Below are 18,990 nucleotides of genomic sequence, written 5' to 3' on the forward strand. Positions count from 1 at the left end.
TAATAGAAATTGAAATACATGTCATTGACTGGTTTTGTCAGCCTCTTAATAATCTGTTTATTTCCCCACAGCTGTATTCTGTACAGGTGGAAGAGATGGCAACATTATGGTCTGGGATACCAGGTGCAACAAAAAAGGTTGTCTAGTTCTATTTTAATTTGGGGAGATTTGGGATCACCCTATACTTAACTTTGAGTGAAAGAGTTAGTGATTTCATCTGATCACCACCAGGAGGCGTGTACTCATAATTCCCCATTTCTGCTCACTGTTCCAGTTCTTAAGATCTTAGCGGTTCTTGCAAGTATTACAGTCATGTATTTATCTTGTATTGTCTTTGAATTATAATGCCATTTACCCACTTTTGGCATTTTCTTGATGGATTTAAAAAAATACTGTTACACAGCCTCACTGGTAAATATCTTTTAATTTAAATTTATTTAGTTTTTTTTTTTAAGACGGAGTTTCGCTCTTGTTACCCAGGCTGGAGTGCAATGGCACAATCTCGGCTCACTGCAACCTCCTGGGTTCAGGCAATTCTCCTGCCTCAGCCTCCTGAGTAGCTGGGATTACAGGCAGGCGCCACCGTGCCCAGCTAATTTTTTGTATTTTTAGTAGAGACGGGGTTTCACCATGTTGAGCAGGATGGTCTCGATCTCTTGACCTCGTGATCCACCCGCCTCGGCCTCCCAAAGTGCTGGGATTACAGGCGTGAGCCACCGCGCCTGGCCTAGTATCTGCATTTTTAAAAATTGATAACATAGTTCTACATATTTTGAGGGGTATATGAGATATCTTGATACATATAGAACATGTAATGGTCAAATCAGGGTGATTGGGATATCCAGCATCTTAAAGATTTATCTTTTCTTTATGTTGGGATCATTACAATTCCTCTAGCTATTGTTTTTTTTTTTTGAGACGGAGTCTCAGTCGATTGCCCAGGCTGGATTGAAGTGGCATGATCTCACCTCACTGCAACCTCTACCTTCCGGGTTCAAGTGATTCTCTTACCTCCGCCTCTCAAGTAGCTGAAATTACAGTCGTGCACCACCACGCCCAGCTAATTTTTGAATTTTTAGCATTGACGGGGTTTTCGCCATGTTGGCCAGGCTAGTCTGGAATTCCTGACCTCAGGCGATCTGTTCACCTGGGCCTCCCATTCTAGCAATTTTGAAATATATAATAAATTATTTAGAAAAATTTTAATAAACCTTATTTTGTACAGCAGTTTTATGTTCACACCAAAATTGAGCAGAAAGTACAGAAGAGTTCCCATATAGCCCCTGCCCCACCCACATACAGCCTACCCCACTGACATCCAACCAATGCCTGAGTGGTACTTTTGTTATAATCAGTGAACCTATTTCAACACAGGCTGTCATTCAGAGCTTATAATTAGTGTTATATTGACAAATGTGTAATGACATATGTCCACCATAGTAGTATCATACAAAATAGTTTCACTATCCTAGAAATCCTCTCTCCTCCACCTCCCTCTAAGCCCTGGCAGTCACTGATATAAGCCCAATGCAACCAGTTACATTCCCTCCATGTCTTTTTATGGCTTTATCAAGCTCATTTCTTGCACTGAGTAATATTCTATTGTTTGAATGGACCACAGTTTATTCATTCACATACTGAAGGACATCTTGGTTGTTTCCAAGTTTTGGCACTTATTAAAGCTCTTAAAAACATCTGTTCATTTTTATACACTATAGTCTCACAGGAAATGTAGTTCTGCTGGCTTCTAATTTCACCAATTTGGTCAAAAATAACTTAATATTGAAGTTTTACATACACGTGTTACATTCAGCATGTAAGAATCCTGAAACCTAAATTTCTTTGGAATATCTTTCAGATGGGTTTTATAGGCAAGTCAATCAAATCAGTGGAGCTCACAATACCTCAGACAAGCAAACCCCTTCAAAACCCAAGAAGAAACAGAATTCAAAGGGACTTGCTCCATCTGTGGTAAGATTTTACAGACGTATACATTTGTGGAGATCTTATTAGTAGGATAGAATAAATGGGAACTCTCGATTAAGTGAATGACGATCTTCATGATTCTCGTTTGATATCAGTGGTTTATTGCTTATTCAGTACTTACAGTGTGGTTCTCAAATTCTAACTTTTAGTTCTTCTGAATTATAATGCCATTTACTTATATTATTGATGCAACTTAAAATATTATATGGTGGCCTCACTGATGAATATCTTTTATTTTACTTTAAACTTTATTTTGGTTTTAAAGAATTAGATTGCATTAAACATAAGGTCATGTTGTCTCATGATGCCATTAAGTAGAAAGTGATGATTATCTCTGTTTACTTTTAATTAATTAATTTTTAAATAAAAATTGATGACATGATTGTACATATTTTGGCGCATACATGTACACAGCTTGATACATGTATACTGTGTATAATGATTGAATCAGGGTAATTGAGATAGCCATCACCTCAAATACTGTGTGCATCAGAGTTGCCTGAGGCATGTGTTAAAAATGCAGCTTACCAAGTCTCATCCCTAGAAATCTTTCTCTCTCTACACATACACCCCTGTGGTATAGTGGAATTTGTAAGGAAAAGTGGGGGAGGAGTAATTTGAAGAAGCATATTAAGTACTGCGATGCACTTTTCTATGGGGAAAGAATCCCTGTTTTCATAGTACAAACTACAGAAAGGTAGGTTTTTTTGTTTATTTTTAATAAGCATTTGACAAAATATTATTAAATATACTGAGATCATGGGTAGAACACCCTATTAACTTGCAGTCAGAGCTCAATGCCCGTAATATATCCTTTTACTTTAAAAAAGAAATTGCCCTTTTCTCCCTTTAATGTATTTTTTTAAAAATATTTCTGGTGTATAGGATACAAGTTAATATTTTGGGGGAAGTATGACTGCTAAGACATTAAGACTTAAAACTATATGCCATGAACAGGACACAAGCATGAATGGAAACAGATAGTGGAGGCCATATTAAGTTAAAAGGAGTAACATTTCAGACATTTAATCTTGTTAGGTAATAGTAAGTAGGAGGTAAGACTCCACTGGGCAGTTTTTTTTTTTCCAGAGCATGTAATAATCTGTTATCCATAATTCTTTCGATACTCCTATGTAATAATCTAGGTAGACAGCAACATTTTAGAGATTAAACCGACACAGGAACGTTAAATAAGTTTTCTAAGGATACACAGCATATTAGTAGGGCTGAGTCTAAGTAGATGCAGTAGGCTCTGACAGGCAAAATCTTTTAGTCATCAGTTTGTTTTTTGAGTACAAGTTAAAGTATTAACACAGTATACTTTGTATACTATATACTATATACTAAAACTTAATGATTCTTACTAAAATTACCTCTTGGTCAGCATATATATCCAATTGAGATTATTAGAGAAGATTTCATCTAAGTTAGAGTCTGGGGAGAAAAGTCGTTTTTTAGCACTTTGTTCTCTTGATGGTAAAGATTATGATGGCCAAGATCAAATTTTCTTCTTTTTCTTTTCTTGTGCTATCAGGATTTCCAGCAAAGTGTTACTGTGGTCCTCTTTCAAGATGAGAATACGTTAGTCTCAGCAGGAGCGGTGGATGGGTAAGATTCTGTTTCTTTGTTCTTCTGATGAGATATTTTTTATGAGCTGTGATAGGGAAGTCACATAGTCTCATTATAATTGAATGTGTGTGGTTCTAACTGTCAACATAGCAAGTACCCAATGAGAAAAGGGACTACAGATCACACTGGAAAATATCTAGTTGAAGGACTCTTGCTGAAATAATTAAATGAAAGAGTATATGTATCACATTTAGCACATTGTCTAGCGCAGAAAAGCAGTGGTAGCTCCTGTTGCTATCTTTGAAAAGAAGCTGGATGGGTAGCTTGCTTGCCTGCCTTATGCAATATAACTTAGTCACTAATTCTTATTTTGAGGAGTAAAATTTCTGTTACTTTGGGTTTTGTCTTTTTCAGATTTAAGAATATCCTAAAGGAAGAAATCTGATTCTGGGGATGTAGTTGACATTTCTGGAAGTAGTCTAACTAGATTGATGATAGTAAGGTCTGATGGCTATCACATACCTATCATCCATGATTAGTCTGAATTCTTGACTTCCAAATAAGTCTGCTGTGTGATACTTCTTGGTTGCTTGCTTTGTAGAATATAAATTCTTTGCATATGGAGACTCTTTTTAATCTTCTTCCTATTATATCTCTCAAGGCATCCTTCCCTTAAAATTTTTAATTTAAAAGATGATGGCTTACCAAACTAGGATTTCCATTGTGTCCTCTGGGTGCTAAAACCCTCTGTGAACCAAATTCTCAGGCAGGAATGAAGGATTGTCTAAAGGTTATTAGTTCTGCTTGTGAATGACTGAAAGCTTGCTCTGTTTGTTTCCAAGGATACCGTCATATCAGGTTTGTGTTTTCAAGTTGCCTTCCTGCTAGAAGTAGAGGATTGAGGCAATTATCTCAATAGATGAAATGAAAAAATACTTTATTTCACAGTACAATTTGTTTAGACTAGAATAATGAAGGAGTTATGTATGGAAATACAACCACAGGGACAGAAATTGCTACTTAAGATACCAAAGGATATATGCAGAATATTAAAGGCTTAGGAAGTGTTTTTTCTAAAAACAATGGAACAGTTACTATCAGCAGTCAACCTTCATCTCCTTTTCCGTTCCCTTAGAGTAAACTCCAGTAACCCAACACTGGGTCAAGTCACATCTGTTTCCGTTCTGTCAGAATTATAAGCTTGATATTGGAGACAAGAGTATAAGATAATTTAATTCGTTTCCCATTGAAATATCCTCACTGTACCTAGTTAATGTGCCAGAGAAGTTAGATTAAAAGTCATTTCACATTGAATGTAATTGACGTTGTTGGGGATTGGAAGGTCTACAAAATATTTATTTGCCTTGGTTTTTAGGATAATCAAAGTATGGGATTTACGTAAGAATTACACTGCTTATCGACAAGAACCCATAGCATCCAAGTCTTTCCTGTACCCAGGTAGCAGCACTCGAAAACTTGGTAAGCCTTTATATAGGTCTTTTGGGGGAGATAATGAGTTTTTGTTTAAAAAAGAGAAAAGGTAGGCTAGTTTTCAGTAACATTGATTGGAAAAATTCTAATATATGAAGTTCAAAATATAAAAACTCAGAAGAATATTTTTGGTTTGTGTATATTTTGGGGACAAAGAATTTGGATGATGATTCTTATGGAATGATCTGTTTTTGCCTCTACATTTTAACCTCAGATCTACTCACCATCATCAGGACATGCTAAACTTAAGTTTCCTTTTTCCAGGATATTCAAGTCTGATTTTGGATTCCACTGGCTCTACTTTGTTTGCTAATTGCACAGATGATAACATCTACATGTTCAATATGACTGGCTTGAAGACTTCTCCAGGTAAGATACTAGTCATTCAAATTCTCTTACCAGGAAACTAATATGGGCTTTTTTGGTAATGACAGTTTAATGGGTTTTCTTCTAAAGTGAACTTACTAAGCCATATGAGAATTTTGTCATCTTTGATTAGTTCCAGTGATATTTTCATAAGTGTACATTCCTTGTGATGATTTCACAAGTAAGCTGAATCCTGCTTTACATGGTGACTTAATTTTCTTTTAATAGAGGGTATCTCCTGAAATTATGCCCTTTGGCCTATATTTAGAATTCTCTCAATTTTTGATTTAGTAAACTCTGAAGTAGAAAAAGTGCTTCTGCTCAGCTTTTGTCCTCTTTAGGGGCTGCTGGTTAAAATTGGGGTGGCTGAATTTCTCAGACCCCAAAATAGTTTCAACCTACCTCAGCCTTCTCCTTAATGTTAGAGGCCATTTTATCTCTTTAGGTGTTTTCCCCAGCCTCACCCTTTTTTTTTTTAACCTCAAGACTATAAAAATAGAATCTGATACTTAAAACTAATATATAAAGATAGTTTTAAAAAGTAAACCAAGTTTTTCAAGTACACTTTCCTCTTTTTTTTAATCCTCTCCCCTCCTTCTTCCAAATCACCAGCCTCAGGCATGCTGTTGAGAGTTATTTGGGTTATGTTATTTTTAAGAACATTATCAATTACTTAAGCAAGCAACAACATCTTAATAGCCTGGTTATTCCTCATCTGTAGATCTTTCAAAAACACTTTGAATTCTATAACCAATCTTCAGAGTTACCTAGTTTCCACTACAGTGAAATGTGCTGATAAACAAGAAATCTCAAATACAGAACTTGTCATTTTAGCTGAGATCTTACAGAAGTTTCCAAAGATCACCCCAAGCAACCTTATTAGGACTTCAGTATCTGCAACAGCATCATGGTCTGCATTTCTGCTGCTTTGCATTGGGTGTGCTTTTCTCTAAACAAGAGCAGTAGCATTTAGAAAAGAAAAGAAGTGTTTCTTTTGCTATTTTCCTTAATGGAATTGGAGCTTGGAGAACTGCTGATTTAGTCAGTCAAATAAAATAGACTTTTCAAAATCGTTTCCTTGAAAGATAAAGCCTAATCTTGATTATATTAACGGGATATACAAGAGCTCTTTCTACATAATTTTTGATGTAGTGTGGCACTGAAAAGAGCCTTGAGTTTAGTGTCTTTCTTCCATCAAACACTTTGCTAATAATTTAGTAAACCTTTTCTATGGTTCTATTTAATTTCATTTGCTCAGATAGGTAAATAGATGAATAGATCGATTTATTCTTTAAAAATTGAATGATGGCGGGTCATGGTGGCTCACACCTATAAACCCAGCACTTTAGGAGGCTGAGGCTGACAGATTGCTTGAGCTCAGGAGTTCAAGACCAGCCTCGGCAACATGTCGAAATCCCGTCTCAATAAAAAGATGCAAAAAATTAGACCGATGTGGTGGAATGCACCTTAAGTCCCAGGTACTTGGAAGGCTGAGGTAGGAGGATTGCTTGAGCCTGGGAAATTTCAGGCTTCAGTGAGCCATGATCTTGCTACTGCACTACAGCCTGGGTGGCAGAATAAGACCTGACAACTATGTGTGTGGGGGTGGGGGGCAGGGAGTGTGTGTGTCGGGGGGGCGGTGTGTAACGTCTTATAATTACTTGTTCTTTTCAAAACTTCTGAAAGGATATTGGATTTGATACTTGATCTACCATACTTTGTATTTATGGTGATGTTCATGAGGATGACTCTGAAGTATTTTAAGAGCCCAGATGATCACGAAAGCAAGATTAAACTGAACTAATTAAAGCTAACATACGTTTTAGGAGAATTTTTAGCAAGGTTTAAACATTTACAGTGTGCTTCATACCAGCCTTTCTTAGACCAGCAGAGGGCAATAAATACTTACAGGTGTTGTGGGAAATTCTGGCCAGAGATTTCCATTCATAGTTTAGAGTTGAGGAAAATTAAAAATTACAGTTTTAGAACAGTGTTCAGAATAAAGGAGTTTTTTGTTTTGCAGTGATAATAGATGTATCCAACTTGATTAATATCCTGCCTCATTTTCACAGTAAAAATGTCTGATATCAGGAATATTTGCTCTGCCTGCATAGCTTTTTCCTTAAAAGCTATAAATACAAAGTTCTTTTCCAGCTTTATTCTAGAAAATGGAAGAGATTCCTGTGAGCACTTACGGAAACCTGATAAGGCCCTTACTAATACTTTTCTCTGTTTGTTAAAAGATGGCGTGTGATTGTTTTTTTCCTGCCTAAAGGTATTCTTAAATTCTCCGATAATTAGATTTTTCTCCTGTATTTCCTCCTAGTATTCTGATGTCAGAAGCCTCGGGATTTGACCTTCTTAGGATAGAAGAACCTGTCAAGAACATATTAGGCTAGATTTGGTTACTTGCCCTTCTGCTGTTCACAGTGAGAAGGCTAACCCTAACCTAGTGCCTTATGTATGAACATAGTTTACCCCACTAGCTACTTCCACCATTCAGCCTACTTAAAGTGCTGGATTAAAATGATTCCCATATCCCAGATAAGCCATTAGTAAGTTTTAACGAGAACTCAAATGATAATTTTCACTGATTTTTGTTTTCCTATTCATGGAACAAATGTTTGAGGGTCTACTCTGTTCAAAGCACTGTAAGTCTAGAGAAGAAAAGGTAAGATAGGAAATTTATCCTCAAGAGGCTTGAAGTCTAAGGAGAAATTAGATGAATATATTATGCAGTGGAAAAAATCCTACCCTGGGCTGGAGAGAGAGGGTATTATAAAGGCATTTTACTACAAGTTGGACATTGACTGCATTCTTTTTTTTTTTTTAAGGAATGTTTTTAATCACATTTTTTCCTCTTGATATAGCCATTTTAATACCAAGTATTCAGACTGAATTCATGAGATTGGATCTAACATAAAGCTTCCTTTTAGGGTTTCATTTTTCTGCCAATGTCCAGTTCCCTTTTATTTGATGAATAAAGCTAGACCATCTGCTTTAATAGGCAATATAGTGATAAAAACTTGTTAGAATATATATATCCTGTCTATATCCACTTTACCTCTGGAAATATCAAGAGCTAAGTAATTTGTTTTTTTTCCTCTGGCAGTGGCTATCTTCAATGGACACCAGAACTCTACCTTTTATGTAAAATCCAGCCTTAGTCCAGATGACCAGTTTTTAGTCAGTGGTTCAAGTGACGAAGCTGCTTACATATGGAAGGTAAGTTGCTAAACTTCCCCACAAATGTTAGGCTGAAGTATTCTTGCAAATATTTGTTCTGTCCAGTGTGAGGTAAGTTTAATGTAACCACATAAACTATACTATTCCTGCATCAGATAGTTAGTAAAGGTTGCTTCTTGGCTCTTAATATAGCTGAAACCTTACTCTGTTACAGAATGTATGAAACTTTCAGGGCCACAGCTTGTCAGAAATTGATAATTCATATCCTCTGTTTCACAAATTATTAGGAAATTCAGAGGGCAGTTAGAACTTTAGCTACTTTGTCCTGCATCCTGGAAAACATGCTGTACTGACTTTCCGCCCTCTGGTTTCAAACTCTCAGAGTACAGTATTTTGATCCCTAGGATACTGAGCTCAAATCACCCATGGAGCCTTGTGTAAAACAGAAACTCAAAAATATTTGTATGAATAAGTAGCTGATCTTCAGGCCACTAAAGTAGAAGTGGCTGCTTTATCAAATTTTTATATATTTAGTAGTGTTATTTAATAATCTTTTAATTAACTTTTTTAATAACAGTAATTCTAAAGTGTCCACTATAAGCTAAAAAATTTTAAACTGTCCATTTGAAGTCCAGTAGAGAAAATAAAAATATTACACAACAGGTAGCACTTGCTTGTCACTGAAAAAATGTCTCTTGAAGGAATAATTATGGAAATGTTCTGGGAATTCAGAGAACAATCATTAAGGCATTGTTTACCCATGACTAAAAATTAGTTATCTTCTAGATTTCCCCGTAAGTTCATAAATGTCTTTGACATTGGTTAATTGAATAATCAGAGTTCACATATTTTGGGTTTTAAAGTCATAACGTCTAAAACTTCATAGATCCATAGTTTTGATAGTATCAAATCCCTTCTCAAAAGAAATTTATATCATTCTTTGTCCTGCCAACCTCTAGAAAGTAATATTGCAATTTTTTTTAGGAAAGAGATAAAACCTGTTCAGTATGAAGCATAATTCTTCAGCTTAATTTCTTCTAGTCCTCAGAGCAGTACAAAAAAATGATTGCTGTATAACAAGAGTTGCAAAAATGCAACAGTACTGTATTAAAATTTTAGTAACCATATCCTAAATAGTCACAAGGTGGAGATAGTGCTCTATTCAAGACGCTTCTATGTTGGGCTTGCCTTTTTCTGCAAGCATGTTTCTTTTGTTATGATTTTAAGTGAAAATTTGCCTATAAAGTATATACTTGAGACTCCATCACAAGATGGAGTTTCCTCTATAATATTCTTCTTACTTGAGATTGTATGTTACATCGCTAGCATTAATGCTTCTGTCTTGTATTTTAAATTTTGAGTTTAAATTTGGTCTTAAAGCTTTTTATTTTGCTATCTTTATTTTTCCTTTCTTCTTTGTTCATTGTCTTACCTATGTTTCTTTCTCTACTTTGGCTCTCAACTTAACTAGAGGATTTTATTCCTACCACAGGTCTGTATCTTTTAAAGTTTGTTTCTTCTTAAAAAAAAATGGAAACATATCAAAAAGCATGTAAAGAATAATTCAAAAAACATGTATTGATTATTCTTTTAAAATTATTCTGAAGAAGGTTTTAAATTCTGTATACATAATTATGTATACAATTATATTGTGTGTGTGGTTTTCTTGATAGTTTTGAAATTATTCTTAATTGTTAAATTTTATATATATACATAATTATGTGTAGAATTATATGTGTGTAAACTTTTCTTGACAATTCTTTAAGTTCCTCTTCTCTAGCGCAAAGTCCTTTTTAAAATTTTGTTTCATAGAGTGAAGGTTGAGGGAATACTTCCTTCCTATAAAGATATACACTAAATATAGTTGGCCATTGTTTCTAAGCCATTTTCAGACAACCAATTGGTAGCTACCAAATACATGGGTTATGGTATTTTTTATTTCCTAGGCTGGGTCACATGTCAGTGTTGAATGACGTGGTTCAACCATGATATTCTTCTGCCTGTCCACACATAACTCAGTGTACAGACTGATATTTGAGATCCTGGCAAGCTTGCACATCCTAAAATTGAATTTGCCTAGTGAGGTGGCTCAGTTTCTCTTTTCCATGATTAAGAAAAGGAGGACTGGTATTTTTAAGAGCAATTCCATTCAAGCTGAGTATCCAGACTGTTGGATTATCTTCTAAATCTCTTCTACATGTTCAAAAAGTCAGAATTCTCCTAAGTATTGGAATTTTTTCTATGTTAAAAAGCCAAAAGCCCACGGACACAAGAAACAAAATAGAAGGGGGTCTTGTATCTTAAGACAGAAGAGAAGGGCCTTTTAATCCTCACTACTGCCCAGCAAAGGGGAAATATAATATATTTAGACTGATATTGAAGCCCAAGACTTTTAAAAAGATTTAATATTATACCTTTTCTTTTTAACCTATGCGTTGTCCCACCCCCACACCGTCCCCTATTCTCTGGTTTGTTTCTGATATAGCCACTGAATAACATCGAAGTGGTTATAAATAAACTGATTTGGCATAGTCATTCTACCACTGACTGGCAAAACGTTAAGCCTGACACTTTAGGAAGTGTAAATGATCTCATGGCAGAAATAAAGATTAGACTTGGTTTCCAACTGGGCAGAGAAGAGATTTTGTGAGGAAAAGTGCTGACATTCTTTGTATGTTTAAGTATACAAAATAACTTTATGAGATCTGCAGATTAGAGCCATTTACTTCTAGAGATACCTTCATAGTTGTAAGAGATTTAACTTTAGGATTTCTTGTTTCTTGAATTAAAGTCTTTATTTTATAAAAAGTAGAATATGTAAGAGAGGACAGTCTTCTGTGTCTGAGCATCTCCAAAATGCGTGTATATAAATGTCTTTTAAACTTAATAGTCTCTTTCCTACTTAAAAGGGAAAGGAAGCCTTAAAAAATGAGATTATATAATAATGTTTTTATACTAATGGACAAAAAATAAAAATTTATTTAAATAAAAATGAAGGATTTAAAAACCACCTGAGTCTCATTCGAAGAAACGAATCTTTCTTGAAGTAGTCATACTATACCCTGGGATGGTCCTAAACTATCAAAGCATAAAAGTTCATGAAAACTCGTTAGACATTAGTTTCTCATTTCAACCCACAACACGCCCTTCCCCCAACTTTTCTTTATTGAGATAGAATTCATATAACATAAAATTCACCATTTTTAAGTTTACAGTTGAGTAGTTACTAGTGTAATCACGGTGTTGTACAAACATCACCACTAATTCCCAAACATCATCACACCAGAAAAAAAACCTATGTCCTTTAACAGTTACTCTCCAATCCCCTCTTCCTCCCCAGCACCTGCTAAACTACATTATGTCTCTGAATTTGCTATTCTAGACATTTTGTATAAGTGGAGTTGTACAAAATCAGCATTTTGTGCCTGACATCTTAGCATAATTTGTCTAGGTTCATTCATGTTATAGCATGTCAGTACTTCATTTTTTATGACTGAATAATATTCCATTGTATAGATAGACCACATTTTGTTTATTCATTAATCAGTTGATGGACATTTGAGTTGCTTCCGCTTTTTGACATTATGAATAAAGCTGCTATGAACATTTGCGTATAAGTTCTTCTTTAATATAGGTTTTTAACTCTCCTGGGAGTGTAGGAACAAAATTCTATTCCTTTCCCCCACTTTTAATGCTATGTAAAGTGCCTGGCTTAGACTTTTATTTTCATTATTTATACCTTTTTATCATATTCTAAAATATTTTCTTTTTTCTCTGAAACACGATAAATACAAAAAAATGTGCATATATTCTATTGGCAGCTATTTAGGGGGCTTTTTGAAACTTCTTTTAATCCTCTGTGTACACATTTAGGTTCTTCTTAGTATTATTATACAGAAACTGAGAAGGGACCAGTATCATTAAATTAAAAGCTAGAGGCAATAAGCAGGTGAACCAATGGAAGAGAATAATGTGTTTCTACCAGGATGCTCAGTAGGACTTGAGGATTTCCTCTCCCTTTTAATTTGCTGCTACCAGACCTGTTTGGACCTTGGGTGAAGAGAAGCTTAATAGACTGGGACCATCACCAATGGAGGAGGAAGGAAAATTTCTGTGACTACTGGGATACAGACAACCTTAAAATGTCTTTTCTAAAATATGTTACCTTGGGAAAGAATGAATTATCTCTGTGGCATTGTAAGAGTAGGCAGTAAGTGAGATTCCTGTAGATGTAGAAAAAGCTTCCTTCTGTTAAATTTTAATTAACTCAGCAAAACTAGTTAGACTCTGCTCTTTGTCTTCTTTTGCTTTTTGAATTATTGTATATGTACCATTTGAGCCAAGAGAGGAGTATTAATGATTGAGTTAACCTTACAAATCAGTGTGTCAAATCTATTAACTATAATTTGGGGAACCTATTAAGTTTACTTAGTCATTCTCACAAATAATCATTCCAGAGTCACCTCCACTCTCTTCATAAAAATGAGCCATGATTCAGAGCCTCAGGAAAATGAAAGGAGAATAACTTCTCTCAGCCTGAACCTTCTTGCTCTTTTGAAACACACATGCTAATAATAGTTATGTGAGTTTGTACTCCTTATTGTGCTGATTAATTCCCATGGCCTATGAAAGAGATTGACATCTCTTAAATGAGTCAGCTGTACGATGCTGTCAAATGCACATAACTGGTGGCATCTGACGATGGAAAAATATGATTCTTAGTCACATGTACAGGACAGTATAATGTGACCCTTCTTTCTGCGTTAAAATATATTAAAATGGGAATGACACTTGAAAATTCAAAACTTCTCTCAGCAAATTAACTGAAATAAAATTTTAGAGGAAAAAAATTTTTCCAGAAAGGATACCAAAGTGCCGTGTAAAATATAGTTTATACCCCTTTAGAATGAAGATTATCCAACTCAAAATGAAGGAGTATAAATTTGGGTTTTGGTAAAAGTTAGTGAGTCGTCTTTTGGAAGGAAGACTGTCCACTTGTCCCAAGAGAGTTGGTAGCATGTTTCAGAAATCTTCAGGTTTCACAATTAATTTAGTGTTTCTAGAAGTAGCTGACTCGAGACCTGAAAATGTCTGCGCTGTGTAAAACAGGGCTAAGCTGTCAAGCTGACTACGTAAGGATGGATAACATTCTTCCAGAAAGTTTACCACCTAAGGAATGAGGGACAATGACAGTCTTGAGTTTTAGGCAAAGTATGTATGGCTAGGTTGTCCTGATATGAAATAAGAACTATCCTTGTGTGTAAGCTCTTATTGTTTACTTATTTTGGCTGTTTTCATTGTGTTTTCTCACATCAGTGACAGCAATGCTTTAATGCCCATTGGGAATCTTTTTTTTTTCCCCAAACTATAACTAGGCAGGTCTAGTGGCCTTTGGTAACAATCCTAAAACTCTCTTAAGACACATTTCTGAATTCAAAGCCTCTATCTGGGAGATGCAACATTGCTTGCTGACTTGTTTCTTTTTGATTGGACTAGGTCTCCACACCCTGGCAACCTCCTACTGTGCTCCTGGGTCATTCTCAAGAGGTCACATCTGTGTGCTGGTGTCCGTCTGACTTCACAAAGGTTTGTAAATGAATTTTTATAGTTGGTTTAAAATGTAGATCACAGGTTTATAGGTTTTTCCAAGGTTTGTTTTGAGAAAGATATAGATTTTTATGTTTAAGTTGAGATTTTAAAGGTCTAGAGGCCATCCAGGATCCATATCCACATTACTCAGACATATTCTGCTTTTCTTTACCCATACCATAATGGTATTATGCCCTGTGAAATAAGGATAGATTTCTGGTTTCCTAGAGTTATTTCTTTCCTAAATGTAAAATTAAGTATTTAACTTAATTAAAATTTTATATTAAAATCTAAGGTAAAAATACAATCTAAGGTGAGAACTAGTCTTTTTTACTTTTTAGATACTGTCAATGTTGTATATTAAAGGTAACATCTTAACAGCTCAATTTGGGTTTTTACATATGGCTAACAAAATGGTTTCTGTGAAGTTTTAATAGGTTATCTGTTGCTAAACTGTGTAAGTAGGTCTGAAATGTTTTAGGTACTCTAGAAAGAAGACAATATGCCCACCTTTTCATTTTTTTAAAGTGACACATTAAGAAACAAAAAAACCTAAAATGTAGGTAGGCCAGAAACATTAAAAACTATGTATATATTGGAATTTTATATAATGGTAGCTCAAGTTCCAGTCATTCTCGCAACCCCCATTGCCTCTGGTCTTTGAGTTATTCTAGGTTCCACAGGAAATCTTATTTCTGTAGAGGTCTACCCTTTCACGTATGACGTTTTGAGGTTTTGTTGCCTATTGTTTCCATCTGTTTTTTATCTTACAGAAACTTCTCAGGGTCTGGTCTATTTGTAGCATCCCTGCTAGCTTCCAGTACTGTTGTGGGTTTCTCCTTGTCCTTGTTACCATTTCTGTGCGCAACTTTATGGCAGACCTTTTTTTGTTTAAGTCGTTACTTTAATCACCTTAATTATATGCTAATGATATTTTTTCCTTGGAGATTTCATATAATTTCTAGTGGTGAAATATCTGCTTTTGACATGTAGTGTTGCATCTTCATAGAACTTACTAAGATGAATGATTTTTTAATTACTCGGTTAATTTTATTATCTTTTTTCAACCATCATATATTACCCTTATCTCTGTGCATATTAAACATCATATATTAATTATCCTTATTTCCTGTGCTCAAAGGAAATAGAGGGCTGTTTACCTATACTAATTTATTGACTTCTCTTTTAAGTCTTTTAAAAATAATTTCATCTCAAGCCTAGAATTAAGAAAGTAGAATATGGTTTGTGTTGTTTTTATTTTTTTAATGTCTAACTTTTGGAATAGGAGAAAGCTGAGTGTAAATTCTAGCTCTTCCATTTGATTGTGGTTACTTTGGGGAAATAATTTTATTCCCTTTTACATAGGAGATTGTTTGATTATAAGGCCTTTAGAGTGTGAGAATTAAATAAGATAAAGAATGTAAACTGCCAGATACATAGTAGGTGCTCTGTAAATAACTATTGTTAATAAACTATGGAGGAACTGTGAGATTTCAAACATTTCATATTGAGCAGTCAAATATGTGTATCTTCTTTTGGCCTCCCAGTAAGGATAGGAAAAAGCTGCCAGTCTCTTGGGGGCCAAGACTTCGGAGAACGTGTATCCTTTTTTTCTTTCTCTTTAGTAACTGAAATAGAGAAATTATATAAACAAATGCTAGGGAACAGCTCTGGTACCAGTGGCCATTTGCCACAAGCTCTTCAAGCTGGACTTTCTCTGCCATAAAAGGCTTGGGACCAAGATCGAGAATGGTCAGATATTTTTAAAGGGGCAAAGGTTATTTTTTAACTTCTTTCAGCCTAGTGAACTTGTTGTTTTCCCAGATTGCTCCTTTACCTATCTGAAAAAGAATCTCAAAAGGAATGGTTTCATTCTACTTGTCACAGAGGCACGTTCTGCTTCGCCTACTAGAGTCATGGGCCAAGTATGATCTTGCAAATGGTGCCTTTACTTTAGTAATGTGGCACAACATGCAGAATTCAGAAGAAAATTGTAGAAGTTGAATGTTGGTAACATATACTGATTGATCATTTAAAAGAAGAGTAAAAAGGGTGTATTAATTACATATTTTGTATTTATACAGAAGATGATAAAGAGCCAGGTTTTATATCAGAACTTTAGGTAAGAAATGACCGGTAATGAAAGACATACTAGTAGAAGGTATATGAAGTAGAAACTAGAAACTCAGGTTTGTTGGAAATCTGGAATGATTCCTGAAAGCAAGAAACTGATGTATATGATCTTTCAGATATTATTTTCTATATTCTATTTATTAGACAAACTAATTCTCCAGTCACAAACATTTAAGACAATCAATTTTTTACTGTATTGTGAGTCTTTGATTGAAACTTAACACCCTTCTTTGTTCTCCCTGTTAGATTGCTACCTGTTCTGATGACAATACACTAAAAATTTGGCGCTTGAATAGAGGCTTAGAGGAGAAACCAGGAGGAGATAAACTTTCCACAGTGGGTTGGGCCTCTCAGAAGAAAAAAGAGTCAAGAGCTGGCTTAGGTAAGAATATCATCTACTTTCCAAGTTTTTTGTGGTTTCAGTGGTTTAGTCCTACAGTACAGAGTAATAAGCTGGATTTGATCTTGCATTGGTATGTTTTTAAAGAAAAGCCCTATCTTCTTGCCATTCTTTTTGTTAAGTATCTCCTGAGCACTACTATGTTTATCGTTTACACAAGGTACCACAGTGGTAGGTTTATTCAACAAGTATTTCTTGAACACCCAGTATGTGCTGGGCCCTGTTCTTAGTTGCTAGGGATTCAGCAGTGAAAAAAAGAATGAAAAATCCTGAAGATGTAAATAGAGCTAACATATTAATATGAGAGGCAATAAATAAGATAAAAAAGTAAAATATATACTGTGTCAAATAACAAAAAAGGCTTAGGAATAAAGGAAATAGGAAGGGGAGAAGGGCAAGGGTGGTGAAGTATGCTATTAAAACTTTTTATTAGGTGGCCAGGGAAGACTCAATGAACATACGGTCTTTTAGCAAAAAAAGTAAAGTAGTAAGTCATATAGATATTTTAAAGAAGAATATTCCAGGGAAATAAAAGTATAGAGTCCCTAAACAGAAGCATGCTTGACATATTTTCTCTTCCTCAGAAAGGTTAGCATGGCTGGCCCCTGGGGCTGGAGCAGGCAAAGGAAAGGGAGGAGAATAGTAGTAGGAAATGAAATTCTTATGGGACTTTGGCTTTTATTTTGATAGATGAAAATCCTCCAGAGGGTTTGGAGCAGAAGAGTATCATAATCTGACTTTTAACTTGATCATTCTTACTCCTGTGTTGAGGATAAATTGTAAGGGGATCAGGGTAAAAACAAAAAGCTCCTTCTAAAAAGCCATTGAAATAATTCAGGAAGTGTTGATGGTGACTTCGACCAGAGTAATAGCAGAAGCTATGATGAGAAGTCATTTAGTTTTGGATATATTTACAAGACAGAGCCAAGAGAACATGTTAAGGGATCAGATGTGGTGATATATGGGAGAGTTATCAAGGGTGACATCGGAGGTTTTGCTTAAGAAGCTAAAAGGTTGTAGTTTCATTAACCTAGATAAATATCCCTGCAGGAAGAGCAGGTTTGGGAGGGAACAGCTGGAGTTCCATTCAGACCGGTTGTTTGATATAATTATTAAACACCCAAATGGATATGTCAGGGAGGCATTTAGATGTTTAATTCTGCAGTTCAGGGTTGAGGTTGTAGACGTGAGGGTCATTATCATATAGGTGAAGATAGCTATAGATAGAAAAAAATAGACCTGGGCTCTTGGGGTACCCCAGTGTTTAGAGGATGAGGAGGTGACAAATACCATTAAAGCCTACTGAGCAGGCACAACCAGAGAAGTAAGAGAAAACTAGGAGAATATTATATTCTGGAAGCCAAGTAAATAAGAGGGATGAATTCGATTTGATATTTCTGGCATACCAAATAAGATTAGGCCTAAAAACTGACCAAAAAATTAGGCAATTGTAGGGGTTATTTGGTGACCTTAATGAGTGTCGTTTTGGTGGTATGATGGTGGCCTGACTGGTGTCATTCATGGGTATGACTTGGGAACTACAAGTATAGAGTTTTGTTATAAAGGAAAAAGGAGAAGTGAAGTGGTAGATAGAGAAAGAAGCAGGGTTGAAGTTTGGTGGTTATTTTTTTAAATAGGACTGTAACATTTCATAGTGATTGGCAGGATCCTGTAGAGAGGGGGAAATTGATGCAGGGAAATTTGCTAGAGCAGTGTCCTCAAGTAAGCATGAAGGGGATACTATCTGATACACAAGTAGGAGGGTAGGCATTTGCCAGGAATGTGAATAGTTGATCCATAGTAATTGGAAAAAAGGTGGAATATATAAGCATGGTGCAGGTAGGCTACTGAGAGATGGTGGGGAAAGATGAGATGGCCATAACTTACAGAAGTTTCCTTCTGTTCTGATGTCAAAACATGAATCGGGGTCATTAACTATGAATAGGGATAAGGGAAAAAGGGACTAGAGATTTTAGAAGAGATAAGAAAGTCTGAAATAGTCACTGAGAGAATAGCAAAATAAATGGACAGGAAAATATGATTGCTAGGTTTTAAGAGTCAACTTGAGACTAGCAGTAATTAACTGAAAGTGAGCACTCCACATGGTTATGTGTTTGCTATGCAAGTGCAGGTATACTGTAGGTAGAAGGTTGGATTTAACCAGGGATGTGGTTTAGCAGTGCAAGCGAAGAAGGAAGTTGAGGATGGATACAAAGAGGATGATTATGACTATAAGATTTAACCTTACTAAAAAGGGGTATTAGTCGTTT

The 18,990-nt window shown here is 35.4% G+C and overlaps 1 protein-coding gene across 5 annotated transcripts in view; it reads left to right on the forward strand.

Moving 5' to 3' along the window:
* Positions 1–18,990, forward strand: part of DTL (denticleless E3 ubiquitin protein ligase adapter) — an 84,787-nt gene that overhangs the window by 21,207 nt on the left and 44,590 nt on the right. For all 5 annotated transcript variants that reach the window (XM_078356614.1, XM_078356613.1, XM_002760547.6 and 2 more), the window contains 8 exons: positions 72–137; positions 1,859–1,971; positions 3,521–3,594; positions 4,931–5,034; positions 5,311–5,415; positions 8,525–8,637; positions 14,095–14,184; positions 16,567–16,702. In XM_078356614.1, the coding sequence (XP_078212740.1) occupies positions 72–137; positions 1,859–1,971; positions 3,521–3,594; positions 4,931–5,034; positions 5,311–5,415; positions 8,525–8,637; positions 14,095–14,184; positions 16,567–16,702 (801 nt within the window). The remainder of the gene's footprint in view (positions 1–71; positions 138–1,858; positions 1,972–3,520; positions 3,595–4,930; positions 5,035–5,310; positions 5,416–8,524; positions 8,638–14,094; positions 14,185–16,566; positions 16,703–18,990) is intronic.

The sequence above is a fragment of the Callithrix jacchus genome, chromosome 19 (assembly GCF_049354715.1).
Source record: "Callithrix jacchus isolate 240 chromosome 19, calJac240_pri, whole genome shotgun sequence".
In the NCBI taxonomy this organism is placed as follows: domain Eukaryota; kingdom Metazoa; phylum Chordata; class Mammalia; order Primates; family Cebidae; genus Callithrix; species Callithrix jacchus.